Genomic DNA, 23,333 nt, shown 5'->3' on the forward strand with positions numbered 1-23,333 from the left:
TATATTTTACTTTTATTTTATTTTATTTTATTATTTTATTATTTTAGTATTTTTGGATTTTGGGTTATACCCAGCAGCGCTCAGTGGTTACTCCTGGCTCTATGCTCAGAAATCGCTCCGGGCAGGCTCAGGGGACTATATGGGATGCTGGTATTCAAACCACCGACCTTCTGCATTCAAGGCAAATACCTTACCTTCATGCTATCTCTCTGGCCCCTTTTTTTATTTTCTAGTCATACAATTTTATAAAGCACATTTGTAAAAGGAATATTATTATTCCTGAAATTTCCATATTTATAGGCAGTTATTCCATAATATGCTAACAAAGTTCTAGTAAATTACTTAACTCTTAGAGACCTATCTCTACTTTGACTCCATTCTCCAGTCAAGAAACACAACCTCTACTATCTTGACTGATAGTTCTGGTGAGCACACAGCTCCAGAACAAAAAATAAATAACCCTCAAAAAAATTTCACAAGCTAAAAGCTAAAGTCTTTAGAAGTACATTGAGGTCAATAGCATACAGTCATCTAAAAATATAATTTTGTTAGAAAACTTAGATAATGTGTGCTGTCAAATGTAATACAAATACTCAGCTTCTTAAAAATTGGGTGCCACAGATTCTAGACGTAGAACTGATATAGTTCCCTGCAACAACACCAGGAACCAAACTCCACTGGGAAATTTCTAACCCCACTTTGGCACCAACTTGCGCTAGTTCTGATATGACATCCTGACAACGAGGAAAGGACAATTTGATCTAAGAGCAGGTTGTCCTAGTACATCACCTAATAGTAAGAGAAAATCAGAAGACACATCATTCTTTGATCTGGGAAAAAACCAAGAGCGCTAATTACAGAAGGCTGACTTTGACAACCATGACTGGGCAGAACTTATCCTGGGACCAATACGAAAACCCAACCCTAGGCTGTAGCCTAGGACTTGTACAAAAATCAAGATCTCTAATTACAAAGGCTCGACTTTGACAACTGAGACTGAGCAGAACTTTTGGAACCATAACGAAGACTCTACCCTAGGCTTCAGCTTAGGATCACTTATTACAGAAGACTGATTACAACAATGATGGAACAGAACTTCTAGAACCATAAAGACTCTATCTTAGACCTTGTCCTATGAACTGTGCAAATAACAAAATCTCTAGATACAGTGGCCCGATTTTATCATACACAACTGAGAGGAAAGTTTCCTGACACCACGAAAAAAGACCTTGGGGTATGGTAATTAGCATGTATGGAGCCAGTAATTGTTCCCATGACAGTATGCTTCAAGGGCGGAGAAACCCTAAATCTCTTAGGCCAAGGGAATTCTGTTTCTTACTTCCCCAATACTTACTATTCCTATGCAAAAAGGGGGGGGCACAAAACCTTGCCATACCACCATACCAGCCCTTGCCACACCAGCACTCCTTTTTATTTTTCTTTTCTCTTCTTTTTCTTTTTCACTTTTCCTCTTTTTTCTTCCTTTTTCACTCTTGTGGTTATTATTTGGTGATCTTTTTTGCTGCTGGTTGCTTTTTATTTTATTGGTAGTTGCTATCTTTTTTTTTAAACTCTTGTGTTTTCTTTTCTTTCTTTTTTTCTTTCTTTTTTCTTTGTCTTCTTCCAGCAGAATCACACAATTTGAATCATCTTGTTCTGCCTCATGAATTGAGGAAGAATATAAAAATGAACAGTACCAGGACCAAACAGCCATATGAGCATTGAGTGGAATTAAAAAATGATCTGACTTAAACATCAAACTTAAAGTCAACAGCAGAATCAACACCCTATCTACAATAAGCTATACACAAAGGGGAACAGTTTCACTAGCACTCTGGGGAACAAAGGGGAGATATGGGATGCATTCTGGGAAAAGGGGTGGTGGGAGGACGACCCTGGTGGTGGGAATGACCCTGATTCATTGTCATTATGTACCTTAAATACTACTGGAAAGATTTGTTAGTTACTCTTCGGTCACAATAAAAATTATTATTGAAAATATAAAAGAAAAAAATCTTAAAAAATAAAAAATTGAGTGCTAGACATTTGCTTCTCAGTGTAGCTTAGTAAATCTAAGCCCTGCAAGTCCAGGGTAGTTCTGGGTAGGGCACTGAGAAGCTCTTTTAGTCTCCACTTAAATAGACCCCTTGACTTAGAGTATGTGACACATAAGTGAGAAACCTAAAAAGTTGGCTATTGGAGCAACTTTCTACTCTTTGTAACTAAAGAGAAGGCAGCATATTGGCAGTCACAGGGCTGGTGACAGTCAGCAGCAGATATAAAAAGCAGCTGGCCAGGGAGAATGGACAGGAAGTATGGGCACATAAAACTGGCAGTAGACAAGAGACTTTGAGAACTAGGCTAATGAAGAGCCTATTTTGAATCATACTAAATTTTCCTATAAGGCTTTAAGTCTTTGGAAACAGCATTATAGCGAATAATAACTTTTTTGTGTGTAAACACAAAGGCTTTCTATTGGGGGAATGTGCTTCAGTGGGACACCTGATCTCTCATTGATTCTGAATGATTCACTTGAGTTTGTGTCTAAACATCAAGCTCAAGGCATAAGGGCACCCATAGGCTTCTGTACCTAACAGACAAAATCATACCTTTGTGGTAGAATCAAATTCCACACACTTCCCCCACCTACCACATTTTATAGTTGAATAAGACTAAGTAAAAAAAAATCCATGAGGACTTGATGCACTCTTTTATGTTTGTGAAATAACTGAGTTAATAACTTTCCATGTGGAAGCTTTGCTAATCAGGAACCCCACAAAAGTATCTATTAGAACTTATTACTGAATGATTCTGGCAATGTCAGCTGTTTGGTTACTTATGTAGTGGTAATATGTGCTTTCTGATTCTCATATATTTGGTCTCTCAGTCTTTGGTTCTTCCATTATACCAGGTGAAAGTGTCAGCAGTGAGACAGCTCTGGGCTATAATAATGAGACAGAGCTGTCCATGAGCCTATGGAATACCTGTGAGGAAGACCCGGAACTGAACACTCCCACAGACGTGGCTGACTCTGATGCTCGACACTGGTTACAGCTCAGTCCAACTGATGCTTCAAACTTAACAGGTACCACATTTCTTTTAAAATGTGGCACTCATATTGACCACAGGGAAAACAGTCTCCTAAAAAAATAAATTGCACAAATTTTTATTGCCCTTTAGTTCAATAATTATGAGAAATTCTCTGTCCAAAGAGATTGGTATGACAGTACCAGCTACCTATTCATAATCAATCATAACTTCTCAAGTGCCTATAGATAGAATCCAAAATAATATCCAGGTATGGGGAGAAATGTCATGTACCTCGGTAAAAAGGAAGGCTATTTGCCATTCCCAGGTAAATTAACTTTTAGATAAATGATAAATCCAGGATGTTTACTAATTTAAATATTACTATTTTCTTTATTATTTACTTAAAATATACATAGGGTGAGCCTGCCATATGGATGTTATGGTCCCCTTATCTCCAGAAATGATGAATGAGCACAGAACCAGGAATAGCCCTTAAGAAATTCCACTTTTGGCTCGCGCGCGCACACGCACGCGCACACACACACACACACACACACACACACACACACACACACACGATTTTTTTTTTTTTGTGGGGGGTACACCCTGCCGTGCTCAAGGGTTACTCTCAGTTCTGCACTCAGACATTATTCCTGGCAGACTTGGGGAACCATATTGATGTTGGGTCTGTATAGTCAGCTCTGCCATTGTTAGAAATCTTGAAAAGGCAAAAAAGAAAATGGTTAAGAAAAATAATGATGAGTTTTGTAAAGTATGGGATAGCAGTTTGCTCTTCTCAAATTTCTGGCTTTATTTTTAAAGATTATTTATTATTACAGGTAGGTAAATAATTATTTTGAACAAATACTTATTTTGATAAATATTATAAATATGTAAGTTATCTAATATTTTACAAAGAATTTTGAAACTTTGATTATATATGATAAGCAGATCAAAACTTTCAAACTGTTTCAAAGATAGGAAAACTAAATCCTAGAGAAATATTGTTATATAGCTAGAAAGTAATTGCCAGATATAGAATGGGCTTTCATAGAATTATGACTTCAAATTCAGTACTGAATCTTCTGCTTTCTACTATACTTTAAGATATTTGAGAACCGTATGTATATATTTATGCATGGAATAAATTTCTTGAGTCTGACATAAAGATTTTGTAAGGAAAACTCATCATTATTATAGTTACAATCAAATTTACTTAAACAAGAACTAATTTTCATTATTTTTATTGAAAAATTAGGTTATTATTTCTCTTATCTGTTCTTTAGAAAGATTAGTTTTGATCCTGTTTTAAAGTATGTGAGGTAATTTTATATGTTGCACTTTAGGTTGTGATTAGCTCCTCCAAATACTTAGCTTTTCTTTGAAATACTATTATGAAGAATCAGTACACTCAGTTCAATAGTTCATTTTGTCATCTGTGAAAAGGACAAACTGTAATATGATAAGATTTAAGGATTATCACAATTCTGATTTTAACTTTTTGTTCTTAAGAGAACAGTTTCTTTATAAATGTACAAAAATAACATTCATGTTCTCCTGATCTTTAATATGTTCATAGTATAATCAAACAATTTGAGAGTATTTGCTTCTCACCAATCAGTATCTAATTAAAAATTGTTTCTAAAATAATTTTTTGGTTTTTTGGGCCACACCTGGATGTGCTCAGGGCTTACTCCTGGGTCTGTGCTCAGAAATTAATATTGGCAGGCTTGGGGGACCATATGGGATACCAAGGATTGAATCCTGGTTGACTGAATGCAAGGTCTACTTGCTGTTCTGTCACTTTGAGCCTAGTTACCAAAATCTTAAATAAATTCCATTATTACTGTCAAGCCATATGCACTTTCTCATTCAAGTCTTTTTATATTTATTGTGCACTGAAACAGAGAGCATAGCACACCATTCAAAAGGGTCAAAAGAAACATAAGGTTAGTCTGGAGGCAGAGTGAGAAAGAAAGGAACATGGAGAATAATTTTAACTATCCTTTTTTGCGAGGGGAGGTTGGGGCCATACCTGGCAGTGCTCAGGGGTTATTCTTGAATCTCTCCTGGTGGGTTTGGGGGACCCTATAGGATGGTGGGGCTTGAACCCGGTCAGCTTCATGCAAGGCAAACACCATACCCACTTTACCTCCTCCAGTCCCAATTTTTGGGGGTTTTTTGGGGGGCACATCTGGTGGTGCTCAGGGGTTACTCCTGACTCTGCATTCAGAAATCACTCCTGGCAGGCTCGGAGGACCATATGGGATGCCAGGGATTGAACCTGGGTCTGTCTCAGGTCAGCTGTGTCAAGGCAAATTCCTTGCTATTGCTCTGGCCCTCCTGTCCCAATTTTAAATATCCATTCCATAGGAAATGTGAGTCCAGCACATGTAAATTTGTGCAGTTGAATAAATAGAGCATAGACACTAATCACTAGTTGGAGTCCTGGATGATGGGGCAAAGAAGAGAATTGATGTGTAAGAGCTAGCAAAAGAAGTTCGTTAGAGAGTGTGAGTTTTGGAGTAGGTAGTTTACAAATAAAACAGCTCCCTTATAGAGTTGTTTGCTCTCTTTAGGAATTAGCCAATCCTAGTGGCAGTCTAGGAAATCCCAGATGTCACAGAATCATGAAGAAGGGAGAGAGCAAGGGACAAGGGGAAAGTAGGTGAGGGGAAGAGAATGAAAGAGAGAGAAATAAGAGATAGAGAGATAAGAAAAATGTTTACCCATAGGCAGGTGGAGGGGAAGCTGTAAGGGCAACTGGGGACATTGATGGTTGGAAGTGTGCATTGGTGAAAGGTGTTGTACATTGCATGACTAAAAATCATGAATAACTTTGTACCTGTAAAAAAAACACAACTGTATACTGAATAACCTTGTAACTACAATGTTTAAATAAAGTAATTAATATTTAAAAAGTAGGTTGACCTAATATATGTACAAAGTCATTTTTTGAGATAATGACCTTGAGGGGTAATACTCAAGACTATAGCTAAAATACTAGTACTTCTGTTAATCTCATCTTTCAATAAGTAAAGTCAAAGTCTAGAAATACTGATTTTTATGATATTAAAATAAAAAGAGACTAAACCATAGCCATTGTTGATTTAAGGGCTTACCAAGTCTTAAATATATATTCTCCCTTTTTAAGCAAGTGTCTTATCTTCTGTTGAGATAATTATCCTGATAGCCAAATAATGTACTGAGAACATAAGTAACTTTGTCTGAAAGTTTGGTCTTAAAGTTCTAATCACAGATATAGCCTAATACTAGTGGAATCAAATATAAAATAAAGAACTAACTCCATACAGATAAAATATGAGTAATGGAAGAGATGACCTAGATTGATTGGGTCAGCAAAGAATTTGATATTTAATTATTGCCTGTAACACAAGCTTTTAAGATATGGGAAAATTTAAGTGGAATTCCTGTTTCACAAGATGCTTACAGATATTGGGCATCCTTAGAATTTAAGGAAAGATTTTTGTAAATATGAGTAAAATTTTAAATGTCAAAAAATATATATTCTAAAATATCTTTTAAAATAGACTGATAATCTTGGGGTATTGAAGTTATTTCTCTGTCTCTCCCCCCCTCCCCTCCCTCTCTCGCCCCCCCCCCCCCAGCTATAGTTAGTAAACTCTTAGTATTCTCTGCCCATCTCATGCATTTTTGGACTTTTTAGCAGTGAGTCTTTTACCTGAGTTGAGGACATGAAATAATGTAATGAAAAAAAATAATCATAATTAACATGTTGCTTATCATCTGAATTCTGAACAGTATATATATGGAAAGGATAAGGAAGAAGAGGTGAATCATGCCATAGTGGTACCAAAAGAATTTAGCCCTGTTTTCCCACTTACCATTTTCTAAGTCCAGTCTTAATTTTCTGGGCCCAGAATTAATGTAATTTTATTTGTTTAGCTTTTAGTGATAAATTTATTTCTAAAACACTGATTATGTTTATTCAATATTCTGTCAGACCTATGTAAGATTATGTGATATTACTATTTGGTAATAACTTTCTTCATCTCAGTTACTTAAACTCACCTGGTAAAAATTCTTTAAAAATTACTAGAGTTCTAAAGTTTAGGTGTTTTCTGTGTTTGAATAAAAATGATATGATTACATTTGTTTGCAAAAGCTCCCATTTATGTAAATGCTTTTAATTGCCTCTTTTGAATTTAAATGAAACTGAAAAGATACTAGCTCAGTTCTAAAAAAGAAAATAGACTTAAATATTTGGTATTTTTAGAAGGAACATGAAATTTTCAAAAAATCCCTCAAATCCCCATTTTTAATTAAGTGCTTCTTTATTAAGGAACCATTTACATGTGAAATGTCAGCATCTGTTCTGTAACTTATGCCATTAGTGGAATAATTTTGGGCAAAAACATTTAAGCTCACTAATCTTTTTTCCTATAATGCAAAGCATGTGATCTTTTCAGATACTTAGAAAAGGCTCAATATATTTTGATAATGTGATAGGTTTGTTGCCTAGGATTTCATCATTTTAGTTTAATTTTTCTGAGTGCAGGGCAGAAAGTGGTTTTCTACATGAGGTCTTTCATCACTGGAATTTATTATTTGGCAGGAAGCAAGATGGTACAGGTTTGAAAGTGCGTAGCTTACGTTTACTTGGTGGTATAGCTTATGTTTACTTGGTGGTATTACTCAAATAAAATCCAATATCATTATAAAATTGTGAGATAATCTCGATTTGGAGTTATTGCATTTGGGAGGTAAGCTTAAGAGGTAAAATAATGCTATAAATTTACAACTTCCTTGAATTTTCTCCCCAAAAAGGAATGAAAGACTGTGTTCTTCTTTACCAGGAAAAAATTTCATATTATGCAGATCTGTCAGTCTGAGGGTTTATATAGATATATAATTAACTTTTCAGACTGATAAAAGTTTGATCTTGTACTAACTGCAGATTAAATAAACATTAGGAAAATGTGTTCTTCTGAGGCTTTATAAAAGTCAATAAAACCTAGAAGGCATAAAATTAGACTTTTGTTCTCTATATTTCTATTTTACTTAGCACAGTGTGTAGGAATTTCAGTTTAGATTTTGTCTTTATATTTTATAGGGACTCCCCTGAGAGGTGTTAAAGTATCATCAAGGGCCATGCCCAGTGCTATTTAGGGGACCATGTGGTATCCTGTGGATTAAACTCAACCACTTAAGCAGTCTCTCTTTATAATTTCACTTTTCATTTTTATATCTTTTGGTTTTTGAGCCACACCAGGTGGTTTTCAGGGTGTGAAAGCTCTGTGCTCAGAAATCACTCCTGGCAGGTTTGGGGGCCCATATGGGATGCCTGGGATTGAACCCAGCCACAGGCAAGGCAAACGCCCTACCTACTGTGCTATTGCTCTGGTCCCAGACCTTATCATTTCTGTTCTTCTTTTTCTCATATCAATAGGTCATGATTTACTTTATCTTATTAAACATTGAAAATGCCAATACATACACATTCAAAATGACATTCATGACTACCTAAAAATTAGGCTGTATTTGTATGGGGTGAGGAACAGAACTTTGATCAGAAATAAGTATGTCAACAGATGGTCAAGTTAGATATCAATCTAGAAGGACAAAAATGGCAAGAGAAAAGATAGTAGTAACTAACTTTGGAAAGTTACTGAAGTATGGGGCTGGTGAGATAGCACAGCAGTCTGGCATTTGCCTTGCATGCAGCACAGCCATGAGTGACCCTGCACAGGAGTGACCCAGTTCGATTCACGGCATCCCATATGGTCCCCTGAGCCTGCCAGGAGCGATTTCTGAGTGCAGAAACCAGGAGCAGCTCCTTACTGCCCCTCGGTGCCAATCAAGCACTCAATCAATCAAGTTACTGAAGGGTGACATGTGATAAAGTAGTCAGCAGAATCAAAGTTATTAAAGTTGGTGTCAGTCGCAGGAAAGGCAAGAAGCAATCTGACTAAAATTACTATAAGGTAGGTTAGGAAATTGCTCACATATGGCTGCTACAAAAAAATGAGGCAGTGGTGGAGCCCCAAACTGGAAGATTGTTTTTAAGTCTGTTTAAGAAGTTGTTATCATTTTATCCCAATAATTGGAAATAATAATTAGACATGGAATTTGAAGTCAATGATGCACCGATGAAGAGAGGTGCTGTTTTTGAAACAGAATCTAAATAAGAGTTTAAAGGGTCGGAGAGATAGCATAGCAGTATGGCATTTGCCTTGCATGTGACCAACCCAGGACAGATCCAGGTTCGATCCCTGGCATTCCTAGAACTCAAACTCTAGAAAAAATATTTTTCTTTCCTAGAGAGTATCTTACACTCATTTAGATTAAAATTTTTCTTTTGGTTTTTGGACCATACCCAGCAGCACTCATGGTTTACTTCTGGCTCTGTGCTCAGAAATCACTCCATTCAAGCTGGTAGAACAAAAGCAAGACAAAGTTAGAGATAGCTTCTTTTAAATCTAAAAAAGAACAACAACAGGAAGGAAGGAAGGAAGGAAGGAAGGAAGGAAGGAAGGAAGGAAGGAAGGAAGGAAGGAAGGAAGGAAGGAAGGAAGGAAGGAAGGAAGGAAGGAAGGAAGGAGAGGGTGGGAGGGAGGGAGGGAGGGAGGGTGGGAGGAAGAAAGGATAGGGTAAAATCAAAGTAGGAGTGGAAATATAAGAAAAAGAGTATATACACGAGAAACTGAACCTGAAATAGGTAGTTTAGAAAAATAGGAAAAAAATAGGGACCAGAGAGATAGCACAGCGGTAAGGCATTTGCCTTACATGGAGAAGGACGTTGGTTCGAATCCCGACATCCCATAAACACCCGAGCCTGCCAGGGGTGATTTCTGAGCATGGAGCCAGGAGTAACCCCTGAGTGCTGCCTGTGTGATGCAAAAACAAAAACAAAAACAAAAAACAAAAAAACGAGAAAGAAAAATAGGAAAAATTAAAAAATGGAGAAAACATCAATGAAATAACTAAAACTCAGAATTGAAGAGCATGGTTGAAAGGACCTAATGCAAAACACAAGGCATATCATGAGTTTCAGAATACTGTGCTAAAAGAATATTAATTTTTTTCCAGAGTTAATTTTTCTCTAAAAATTTTGCTGACTTTTGGGGCTGGAGTGGTAGTGTAATAGGTAAGGTTTACATTACCTTATTTACATTGGCCTTGCATGTGCCAATCCAAGTTCTACCTCAGAACTACATATGGACGCCCAAGCCTTGCTAGGAGTGAATCTTGTGCATATCATGCACCAGCTGTTTTCCTTAAATCAAAACAAAATTTTTTTGACTTTTAAATTATAGAAAAGTGTTTCTGATAAAGAATTCCTTACATAACTAAAATTTGAATTTTTTATCATGGAAAACACACTCTTTAATATATAATAGCATTTCCCATAAGCAACCACCAGCAGATATGGTCTGCTAAAATTGGAAGATATACGCAAAGAAATAATGTAATGTTGGTAGCAGAAAAGAACATATGTTCAAGGGCTGGAGCAATAGCACAGTGAGTTAGTTGTTTACCTGCCCTGCAGCTGACCTGGGTTCACTCTTGTGCTTCTCATATGGTTCCCAAAACACCACCAGAAATGACTCCTGAGCACAGAGCCAGGAATAAACTCTGAGCAACGATGGGGATGGCCTCATGAAACAAACACACAACAAAATATGTTCATATAGAAACTTGTACCCTAATAAAATAAAACCTGTATTAAAATTTTGTGGTAGCTTTATAATTACCCTAAATAAAAACTAAGTATACTTTGAGGTTTAAAGGGCTTGACAAACTACATTGATAAAATTAAATATTAATCTGCAATAAGAAGGAAAAGACGAGTGATAATACAGCCAGTAGGATGCTTGCCTGACATGGGTTCTGGTCTGATCATCAGCACAATATGTGGTCCCCTGAGTCCACCGGGATTGATCCCTTAGTGCAGAGCAGGAGTGATTCCCGAGAATCAGAGTGTGGTCCCAAAAGCAAGCAAGAGATATAAAATAGAAAATGCCCAGTTTAGTCTTTTCCAAAATATTGTCAGAATGAATCCTATGATATATACCCTTACTGCATAGTTTCTTTCATTCATTGCATTTGAGATTACTCATATAATTGTATAGATCAGTTTTTTTTAATTTGTTTGTTTTCTTTTTCTTCCTTGCTTTTGAAAGGTGATGTTAGAAGAGAGGGTGTACTATAAAGGGATACTCTGGGGATGATGAGGCTGTTCTGTATCTCAAATTTAGCATTTTTGAGTGACAATTAATTTGATTTTATACATTCTTAAAAAACACATTGAGCATAAAAATGATGATGTTCATTCTAATAAAATTATTTGCTAGTAGGCCTAAGTTAACAGAAACAACCACCACAAATGTCTCTATCAATGAGGCATTTCCTGCCACCTGTTTTATGGTCCTGTTTCTTACCCCTCTCTTCCAGAATTATTCTTCTCTTCCTCCTCTTCTGTTTTTTGTTTGTTTGTTTTTGTTTTTTGGGGTCACACCCAGCAGCACTCAGGGGTTCCTCCTCGCTCTATGCTCAGAAATTGCTCCTGGCAGGCTCGGGGGACGTCTGGGATGCGGGGATTCGAACCACCATCCTTCTGCATGGAAGGCAAAGGCTCCACCTCCATACTATCTCTCCAGCCCCCTCCTCCTCTTCTACAACTATCTTCTCCTCCTCTTCTATGACTATCTTCTCCTCCTCCTCTACTCTCTCCTCCTCCTATGTAAAGATTTCAGAAACTATTTTGTCATTTCTAAGTTATTGTTCATTAGTTTAAAGGATCCTAATTATTTGATTGTTCTTTATTAATTTTGCTTTTTCTTTTCAAATTATCAGTCACTATATATTCTTCATCTTAATTACTTTACTTCAAATAAATCAAACTTTTGAGCATAGGTGATTTCTCTTGAAGAAAAATGCGGTAATAATGAAACCAAAATTGTTTTCCATGAGGTTGACACATTTTTCTCCACAGAGAGCAGTGAATGCCTTGTGGACGACTGCAGTATAATCGCCGGAGGGAACCTCACTGGCTGGCACCCAGACTCCGCTGCTGTATTATGGAGAAGAGTCTTGGGGATCCTGGGAGATGTGAATAATATCCAGTCACCTAAGATCCATGCCAAAGTTTTTGGCTATCTCTATGAACTCTGGTATAAACTAGCAAAGGTATGTCTTGTTTTTTGACTTTGTATTTGAGTATAGAAAAGTTAGCGTAAGAAAAATATTTTCAATGAACTACTGAACATATTCTTGGCTATTTCTTTATATATTGTGTTTGGGGTTCACACACAGCAGTGCTCAGTGATCATTTATGGTGAAAGGACCTTCTGGGGTGCTGGGGCTTGAACTGGAGTTGAATTTGTACAAGGCAAGTGCCCCAGCTGCTATACTATCCACCTATTTCATGACTGGGTTATTTAAGGCATATGTTGAATATAAGTAAGCTAACATTAAGACCATTTAGTAAATTAAAGAATGAATCTTAGTTTTGTTTACTCATTTTTTTATTTTTTAAATGTGATACTGATTTTATTGTATAAAATTTGAAATCTGTCAAAAAGTACTAAGAAGATAGTTAAAATCACTTTATGGGACAACAGTACTAATAATACAATCTTATTTCCATGGATAAGCTCATTTGTAAAAGTAGAATCTTAAAGTACATCTGATTCTACTTATGATTTTTGTTTTTATAATAGATATTCACATTATTAAAAAATTTACATAACAATTCCTGTTTATATGTAACTTGCTAAAAATTTCTTATCATTTAGAGTTCAGGATCTCTTCAGATCTTGAAAAATATTGGATATACAGTAAATCAGATTTGTAATTCAAAAGGACAATAGAGTTCATGAAATAAAACCCACCAGGGCCGTCCAGGTGGCGCTGGAGGTAAGGTGCCTGCCTTGCAAGCGCTAGCCAAGGAAAGACCGTGGTTCGATCCCCTGGCGTCCCATATGGTCCCCCAAGCCAGGGGCATTCTCTGAGCACTTAGTCAGGAGTAACCCCTGAGCATCAAATGGGTGTAGCCCGAAAAAAAAAAAAACCACCAACTTGCAAATACTTCAGCTTTTCACTTAATTATACAAATCAAATTAGTAGCATCTGTTTGACCATGGAAGATAATACTGAAATATTATTGGGGTAAATTGAATGTTGCCTTCTCTAAAATTCTCTCCTTTCTCTATTAGATAAGGGATAATCTAGCAATAAGCCTGGATAACCAGTCTTCTCCATCTCCTCCAATCCTGATCCCTCCACTCAGAATGTTTGCATCATGGCTGTTTAAGGCAAGTGGCTCCGTCCTTCTTTCTTTATGCCAATTCCTCTTCCTTTCTGGGGATGAATTTAAAAACTGTGATTGCTCAAAACTGCAGGCTTTCATGGCAGACTGGGTCTTCAGAAAGCCACTGCATCCTCCATCTTCATAAGCAACTGCTAATGGAGGAACTGAGAAGTCAAGGAAATGTGGAAGTGCCCTGCATCTGGAGTGAATTATATCTTTAAACATTATCTTCTTGGCAGGCGACCACATTGCCAAATGAGTATAAGGAAGGCAAACTACAAGCCTACAGACTGATCTGTGCCATGATGACCAGACGCCAGGACGTGCTACCAAACTCAGACTTTCTGGTGCATTTTTACCTTGTGATGCACCTGGGATTGACTAATGAAGATCAGGTATTCTTTGACTCCTTTATGGTGGTAGATTATCAGTTGGAATATGCATTTGATTAACATTTGAAAGCCGAATTAAGTTTAACATCAGAAATGTTAACACTTTCAGTAGTAACACTTTCAGTAGTTTCAGTTTTTTATTTTCTCCAGCCACGTGGGTTATTCAGAAATGATCTTAATCACATTCGTACTTTTTCCACCAACTCTTCGTTGCACCAAGTCACATTTGAATTTTATCCTAGAGGGTACATGACTATGCAATTTGTCTATATTGTCAGCCTCAAATACTATTTACCTTTTGTTGGAGTTTTTAAAAGACCTTTCCTGTAAATCAGGGCAACAGTTATATCTTGGTGATCAGTTATTTTAATTTCTCCCAAAGGAGTAAATTTGGAGTTAAGTTGAAATATAGATCTAAAGGAACCACTAACAGTAGCTTTTCTTGATGGGATTTGGCCAGTCTCTGGCCTTCCCTTGGAAAGTCCCATCTCATTTGAAGCAGAGTGGAGGAGGACAAGACACTCTTTGAATTAGTCTGAATATCAAGCAGTAAAGTGGATTTTGTTGGTTTGTATTTCACAGATATGCTTTTATGGACCCTGGAAAATAGATCTGAAAATGTGACAGTGCTAATGATGGAGTAGGAAGTTAGACCTGAAGCAAAGAGGTTATTAGTTAGGAAGTATTTAAGTGACTATAGATTTAAAAAATTCTCTAATATTGAGATGGTCACATTGGACATTCGATAAAGGAATAAGCTGTATAGTTTCAGAAAAGTTTTTTAAATTTAGGTTTATAATCATTTTATGTATTCATCTATGATATATTTTGGTTGTTTTATATTTTTAAATTCATTATAAAATACATAAATATTAAATAATGCCTCACTGATAATAGTAATCCTAACAATCAGGCTTCTGAGACAAATTGAATATCTAGTTTATAGTCAGCCTTTTATTTAGTCCATAAGGAATTTGCATTTCTGTGTATTTCATAGAATTGACTGTTTTGCTCTAAACTCACCAAATATTGGTAAATATGTTAGAAGTCCTGTTTACCAAATATAATTACTTTAAATAAAATTTATTTCTTCATTAAAATTCTGAAGACAGCTATATCATGAAGGGAAGTCTGATTTTAGCAAGACATCTCTCAAGTTATTAGTTTAACTCTTAATATATTAATTTCTAAATAGGAAAGGTACTTCAATTATAACTTTAATATACTTATAAAACTGAACATTGCAATAATTATAAAAATTAAGGAAAGTATTAGCCATAAAAATATATAGTAAAATTTAGTTTTTGAATTGGGTGATCTGCAGCTGTGAACAGCACCATCTAAAGACTTGTTCTATTGTCTCAACCAGCTACACCTTTATATATCCTGTTTCTCAGATACTTGGTGATAACCTTGTAAAAGTGTTTGTACAGATGGATAAGCAGAACAGGAATAAAGCTGTCAACATTGCATGCATCCAACTCTGAATTCTATCTCCAGTACTACATATTATTAAGAAGGATCACTGAGAATGGAACCAGAAGTAAGCCTTGTACACCATTATATGTCCCAAGAACCCCCTAAATTTTTTAATCAAGAAAACATTAATAACATTTTTAAAACCAAGATTAGTGCATTAACTGTCAGTCTTCTCACAAGTAAAATTCAAGGTGCATTTCTGCCTCTTACCTTTGGGTGGAGCACTTGTCTGCATCATTCTGTGACTTCCACTCAGTTTTAAAACCACCCCAGCTTGTTTCTGAGCTCGGTGGTATGGCGTGGTCTTATGCAAAGAATCGAAATTATGTTAGAAGTAACTGATATTGTATTTAATTTGTAATGAGCTCCAACATGTTAGACATTTTTTTCCTAAACATAAGAGTAGAACAGTAACTGATGACATATTTTATTAATTTTTATGCATGAGTAAAATACAGTTCAGTCCCTGTCACCACATAATTGTCTCCTGAACAATGCCAGATGTGATTACTGAGCACAGAACCATGAGTAGCCCCTATTCACCATCAGGTGTGACCAAAAAACCCCCAAAACTCCAAAAGCTAAAAAAATAAAATAGGTAACCTTAATTTGTTCTGTATTCTGTGATATAGTCATATAAAATCATGATTTTATTTAAATGAAAGTAAATTAATAATTCAAAGAAATATAGTCATGTATATATAATAATATATGAATATATAATATAGTCATATATATAATAACATTAGTAATATGATATTACTAGTATTATTTGTTTGGTAACAGCCAGAATTTTTAAAATAGCAACTATTAAAAAATCAACTATTACAAATCAGCTATTACAAAAAATTGTTTAAATCATTTTTTAACCATTCTGATGACTTAATTCCCTAGTCATCTATTATTTCCACAATATATCTACAGTGTGAATTTATGAATTTTTTTCATTCAGTATAATTAAGAAAACACTTTCAAGTAGTTTATGTCGTTCTCACCAATAATTTTTTTTTAAAAAAACTAATCCTGTTACTAGCTTAGAAAATAAGCAGAATCAGGAACAAGCAAGTAAAAATGACAATGAGGTCATCATCTCATACTAGTAAAAATGGTTATACATCAGTAAGGTACAGAAAAAGACAACTATTGGCACAGGTATAGAGAAATAAGCCTTCGTTTCATTGTTGGGTGTGTAAATTAGTTCAGCTGGAAAACAAGTATTGATGCTTCTCCAAAACTTAAAAATTGAAATGCACTATGATTCATAATTTTCACTCCTAGATATCTATATAATGGACACAGAAATATTATTTCAAAAACAGATTTATGCTCATGAATGTATATCGCAGTGCTATATACAGTAACTAAGATATGGGAAAAAAACATCTAGTGTTCAGTGTTACAAATGACTATGTATAGAAACTGTAGTATATATCCAACCTTGGTAGCATACTATTCAGCTATTAGAAAGGATGCCATCTTACCTTTTGCAGCAACATAAATAGAACTAGAGAAAGTCATGCCAAACAAAAGAAGTCAGAAGTTAGATAACTAACTCATTTATATCATATATAAATAAATAAGGAAAGGTAGACAAAGTCTAATGAAACCAATCCTTCAACATTGTATTGTATTCAACATTGAATTAAGATGATCCAGGCAGGCAGAGAGTAAACTAAAAGAGGTCTGTGTATTCTGATGGAAGGATAAGGGCTCTGGTGATGGGTATTGTTTGGTAGCATGATAGCTCTAAAACATGTAAATATTCATACTTTTGTAAAACAATATATCTATAAAAATGAAATTCAAAATAAAAGCTGTAATTAAGATCATAAAGACCTTAAAAAGTCCTTTATATTACAATATAAAAAGTCAAGTGAGTTGTGAGACTGTCAATCTTCCAATGAAGGTATTTTTCTAGTTTGCTTCCTTCTATCCTGCTGCATTGTGTCTGTTAGGTTAAGAGTCTCTTCATTTGCTCAGTACTCACAGTTCCAGACTTTGTGTTGGGAATGACCTGAATTTATTCCAGTGGGAGATGTCTCAGTGACTATTCTCGGCAATTCAGTGAGATAAATATCATGACTCATTGTATGAGTTATTGAGGTTCAAAAAATCTTGTGAACTTTTGCCCAATGCCACACATTTTAGTATTTGGTTGTTCTTTTTTGTCTCTTTCTGGTTTACCTGGCCTGTAACTTGGTTCCTACTAACATTCCTACTTTATTGTAGTGCCTTCCTTCCCCCAACTTGCAAATTGATACCTTTCCAGTTTGCCTTCCCAGTTCTTCACCATCTTTCAGCTTCTCTTCTAAAGCTGTTCCTAGTTGTTCTTCATTTTCCTAATGCTTAAGCAAGTTTTTCACCTCCATCTTCCCCAAAATATTTAGACATGAAAGGAGCTATGATTTGGATTTATTAAAAACAGTTCCTATTAATTTCATCATTATTTAAAACATATGGGAAGATCAATATGTGTGAAATGGAAGAGGACAGTTGAGGAAAGGAATTTTATTTTCATGTTTTAAAGTACATATATCAAAGACTGGAAAGTTTTCTTTGCTTAAAATAAGTCAACTATTTTTTAACAATGACTTACAGATTTAATGTCTTAATGTAATTTGTCTGTTATACATCAAAGTTGAATTCTCTTTTAAATGCAAAGCTTACATTAACACAAAATTATTGTTGCCAATTTGCATACAAAAATCTTGGTAAATGTACGTCTTTGTAATCCTGTCTATAATGTTGTATTTTTGTATACACAACAAAATTATGAGGCCTCTCTGAGATGAATTCTGTCTAGTAGTACCCTCAAATAACCATTCAGTGACAAATTTGAATGGTAACGAAAAGATGTAAATTAGTGTGAGATAGTGTGATAGGAACATGGGTTACAAGAAAATCTGCTTCATTCGAATGTTGGACATATATCGTTTTAGTCTAGTCATTTGACCCTGCTTGCCTTGATTCTCTTATCTATAAAATATGGCTAAATATAGTGTCTACTTCAGAGGTTTCTTCAGAGACTTTAATAAGTAAAATATGGAATAAATTAAATTTGGAGCCAGGCCATACAGAAAAGCCCCCAATAAGCATGAGCCCTAGTTCTGTAAAGATAAAGAGAAAAGCAACAAGTTGAGTAACAATCATTTACATTGTAATTGCATTTTTAATCATTCAATTGTTTTTTTCCTTCCCCAGGTATTTTTCTTAGTTTTGAAAATGGCATTAGGGGGCCACAGCAATAGCACATCGAGTGTTTACCTTGCATGCAGCCTACCTATGTTCAATCCACACCATCCCATATGGTCCCCCGAGCCTGTCAGGAGCTATTTCTGGGCACAAAACCAGAAGTAACCCCTAGGCACCACCAGGTGTGGCCCCAAAACAAACAAAAAAAGGCATTAAAATAAAAATGGAGTTAATCATTTTGAATTTGTAAACACCTGAAGAAAAGTAGCTGTTCCTGTTTGGTCAGGCTGAAATATATTTATTTTTTTACTTCAGTGATTTAGACATTTTCTGTGCATCTTGGCACTGGCTTGCTTTCTACCACTCATCTTCCTATTCTGTATGGCTTCAGTATGATAAAAGCTACATCACTGAATAGTCTGTGTGCCTGGCATCTTACAATTACTGTGTACCCAAGTTTCATAGAGCAGAGGCATCTTCATGCCACTGGAAAATGAACAGAGGGAGTAGTAGTGTGTGGCAGTTTTCTTAGAAAATTTGCTCAAGCACCTATGTGACTGGCAACAAGAATATAGGCCTTGTATCTTCTTTGGAACTATGTTGTTGTTTAACTAATATTCCTATTTACTCCCTTCTTTCTGGTAAAGTAGCATTTGTTTCTGTTTTCCTAGGCACTTCTATAAGTATAAGCACTAGTACCTTGATATAAATCACTTTCTTTTTAATTTTAACATCTTGGACTCTATTGTTTATGAGTTAAGACTGATATAGTGATATTACAAGGTATTATTTGAGATCCTGGTGGTTCACTATCAATATTGGTTCATATTTTAGCCATTATATACACTTGTAGCATTACTCCCTCCAAACCTCTGAGTTTTAACCACTTATTTTGTAGTCAAGAATATGCAGCTTATTTTAGAAACTTGATCTCTTAATTAACTCTATATTTTAATGAACCTTTTTTCCAAACCAGATTTGAAGAATATAAAATTTTAAAAATCATGAGCAGAGTAATATTCTATCATCGAAGTCAAAATAGTTCATGATTGTCTTAACGGATGTTACAAGCTCCTCTCATGAGGTGTATGATGGAATAATATAATAATAAACAGTCGTTTGTAAGAAGATCCCAGGAGGCCCCTCAGTGAGCAAAAGATGCGCAGTGAGCTCTGAAAGCAAGGTGCAGGGGTGATGCTTGTAAATTGGCCATACCTGACTCTTTTAATAACCCCAGACAGCCTGTATCATGCAGGGATATGTAATAATTGCATCACCTTTTCTCAGACAAAGAAATGTTCTTTGTTGAAAATTTATAGACTTTTAATTAGATCCATAAGTGTTAGATACATAGGCTTTAATAAATATCATGCTAAGCATAATAGCATGCTATTATAATAGAAATTCCATTTCATAAAAAGTAAAAAAATTAAGATTTCTAATTAAAGACCATGCTTATCTCACATTCAAGGAAGTAATTGTATCTCTAAAATGCATATCCTATCTATGAAGTGATCTTTTTAAATAAAGTTTTATTGGATTTTAATTTTATGCTAATACAATAAAGGGAATATTTATAGTGAAAAGATTTAATTAATGAACAGGATTAAATAATAATCTTGATAAGTATTAATAGGAGTATTTGGAATGTTAATTTAAGCTTCACTTAGACATAACCTTTTATAACTGGAGGGTTGTATAGTAGGTTAGAAAATATTAGCTTTTTAAAATATCTTTTAAGAATTCACAGAACTATTCTTCAAAAATTTTGGCTCCAATTTTGACCCTTTCTTGCACTGTTTGTGGGCTTACTTCTGACTCTGAACTCAGGGATTATTCCAGAGGAGGGGTTCAGAAGACTACGTGGGGTCCTGGAGATTGAACCCAAGTCAGCAACTTGCCATGCAGACTTCCTACCTGCTGTACTATCTCTCTGCCTTCTCCCCCAACATTTTGCTTTTATACTTGACTGGCATCATATTGTAACTAAAAGATCTGGAACCTAAATGAGGCTCAGCCACCCATGATTCTGGGCATGTGCCAAACCACAGTGATTGAATAAAACTAGAGACTTTCTGAGGTCCTTCATATCGAGTGTTCTGGGATCTTTCTTTAGAGGCCTTTTGTTATTGAGATCACATTTTCCTTCCTAAATACACCTCCCAAATTTTATGATCTATTCACAACAAGAACTTTTCTCCACCATGACAAAATTCTTGTCAAGTTCTGAAAGTATATATAAGTCCTTAAGTAAGTGTTTGTCCTATCTATCAGCTTGTGCAAAGGGCTAAACAAGTGATACCTTATAGAAATTTAACTGTGCTGAATACCACTTTTTATATGATGGTTTGAAGACAGATCACAGAGAAGATTTAAGCTGAATTTTCAAGGATATGTAGTATTTCAAAAGCAGAAAGAGATTAGAATGGGCTTTCACTTATCAAAGAGTCAGACCTTCTCAAGCTATGGCCAAAAAAATAAGACCAGGCAGTTTTGGTTTTGTGCCCAACATATTTCTGGAAATAAGGTATGGGCATAACTCCAGGCAGTATGTGGAGAGCCTTAGTTTAGACTCATTTTTATTCCGTGAATAACATGAGTTATTAAAGGTATGTTGAGTCATATACTCAGTGTGATCCAAGAGCATTTTATGACATTTATAATTAATGGGAGGGGTGGAGTCTAAGAGGGTGAGAATGAAGAGACAGTGTTATATCTTAGGGGCAAGGTAATGAAGGTTTAATAAGGTCTGAATAGGTTGAGGTTTGTGTATTGTTTGTTTGTACTTCAATATATATATACATACACATTCTATATACTTAGATATATATGTATGTATATCTATTATATTCTGTACATATTATTTTGTGTGAGTAAAATAATTGTGGATAGGCAGCTTGTGCTGAATAAGGGCCTGGAGAATATTGTATATATATGTAATGTATAATAATGTTATTATTCCCATTTTTCTTAAAGTCAACATAATTTCAGAAATCAACATGGAGAGGCAAGAGGATAGATTGAGGAAAGGTATGAGACAAGGTCGGTAGTCTGGAATCCTTTGTTTTCTTCCCTATGGAGAGGCTAAGTAAATGTTAGGTGTTTACACCAGAGGGTATCTCTAAAGAGAACTTGTCAGTTAGGAAATAGAAATGTATAAGAAATATATTTAAATGCATTTTTCTATAAAATTTTTCCTTATTAGGATAGAAATATTTAGGAGAGATACATAGAGATACATATAGTCTCTCTCTATATATAGTCTCTCCACATAAAAAAGCATATTTTCTAACACCATTGGAACTTAAGCATTAACTGCAAACTGTAAATGTATATTCTTAAGCTTTAAATGTTCTGTTATTTTATTATTTTGTTACTATTTATATTTAAAGTAGCTGAACATCTTAAAAAACTATTATTCTTACTTTCCAGAAAATATAACATTTATCCGTTTTATTTTACATTATCAAAATAATGAACTTTTATTAAGTATAATGGCTTATAGCAATAAACAGGACAAATTTTTTACCATACAAATTCAGAGTAATGAAATGTAGAATCTATTATACAGTTCTTCATATACTATTAGCATCCAGTGATTTCTGAGTGTTCGCCACATAGTTGCACAAAAATATCATGCCTTGGACTGTTGACCTGTCTTTACTTGAAGGTTGTATCAATGAGAATTTTATTGTAATTTTTTTCAGCTCTCTGTGATCATAAGATAGTTGACTGTGCCAATAATAAACTAGAATCTTTTTCTTTTACATCTGTAAAGCCAATAATTATACTCATTAGGATGCAATCATATCCTACTTACAACCAAATAAAGAAAGTAGAAATATGTCGAAGGTAACAGATGGTAGAGGTTTCAGTTATGAGGTTTAACATGTGTGTGGGGAACTTGTTTTACAGTGTAAGATGATAGTAACGGGAGGCAGATCTAGAGAGGAAAAAATCTACCTGAGAGGCCAGAAGCTAGAGTGGTATTTGATTTCTTTTGGAACTAATGCAAAGATTTTCTTAAATAAGTGCTACGGAATATGAATTTTGTTCCTTTTATTTTGATGTTTAATAAGTAAGTACATGTTAGATGAGATATATTTGAATATCAAAAGTAAAAGTGGGTTATAAGTAATTTGTCATGTGGAACTTGAAATATTTTACCTGTTTCCAAATGCTATGGTATAAAAGCAGAAGATTCACTTTTGGAGAAAAAGAAATTGTTTTTTACCCAAATTTCTTTGTGTAACAAGATTCTACTGTAGCTTCTGTTAGTGCCTAACTAGATCAGCCTAATTGTTCTATGTGAGATTTTGTCCTCAACTACTAATTTTAAAGCAGGTGTAAAGTTCTTTTAGTGATTTCTGGACAAAGGGTTTTTGGCCACCCCTACCTTGACACTGGCAGTATCTAGTGATGTTCAGGTGTGAAAAGTAAGTGTAGGTATCTAGTAAGCAGAGTCCAAGATGCCATTAAGCATCACGAAGTGTATTGGACCATAGCATAGAATTTCTGATCCAAAGTGTATGTGATAAGGTTGAGAAACCATGTCCTAGAACAGTACTATATAGATGATGCCAGGTCAGAATGACCTTGGCAATATAATCAAATGAGGAAATTTTTTCACAAAAGTAGGAAAGACAAGCTCTCTTAATTAAAACTAAATTTAACTAGAGAGGTAAGAGAAAGGCAAATGTTTTAGGTTGAGATTAATAAAAATTGCCCATATTAAACTTTTTCAAAATAGTGCTTCTAATATTATATAAGCAAAATTATATTTGCGTTGTAAATGCCCATTTGAGAAGTCACTTATGAACTGATCTTATAGCATGAAAAATGTTTTAAGATATATAGGAACTTAATCTGCCACCATAAAACTCAGCATGTTTCAAGTGTTTAGGTAGATAGATAAATGAAATAGATTGGTAGGTAGATAGATGTTT

The 23,333-nt window shown here is 35.0% G+C and overlaps 1 protein-coding gene across 1 annotated transcript in view; it reads left to right on the forward strand.

Moving 5' to 3' along the window:
* The window catches only part of RALGAPA2 (Ral GTPase activating protein catalytic subunit alpha 2), a 342,879-nt gene that overhangs the window by 148,910 nt on the left and 170,636 nt on the right, over positions 1–23,333 (forward strand). Inside the window, exons 21-24 of the mRNA XM_049774320.1 lie at positions 2,912–3,085; positions 12,008–12,201; positions 13,230–13,328; positions 13,564–13,719. Of these exons, the coding sequence (XP_049630277.1) occupies positions 2,912–3,085; positions 12,008–12,201; positions 13,230–13,328; positions 13,564–13,719 (623 nt within the window). The remainder of the gene's footprint in view (positions 1–2,911; positions 3,086–12,007; positions 12,202–13,229; positions 13,329–13,563; positions 13,720–23,333) is intronic.

The sequence above is a fragment of the Suncus etruscus genome, chromosome 6 (genome assembly GCF_024139225.1).
Source record: "Suncus etruscus isolate mSunEtr1 chromosome 6, mSunEtr1.pri.cur, whole genome shotgun sequence".
Lineage (NCBI taxonomy): Eukaryota > Metazoa > Chordata > Mammalia > Eulipotyphla > Soricidae > Suncus > Suncus etruscus.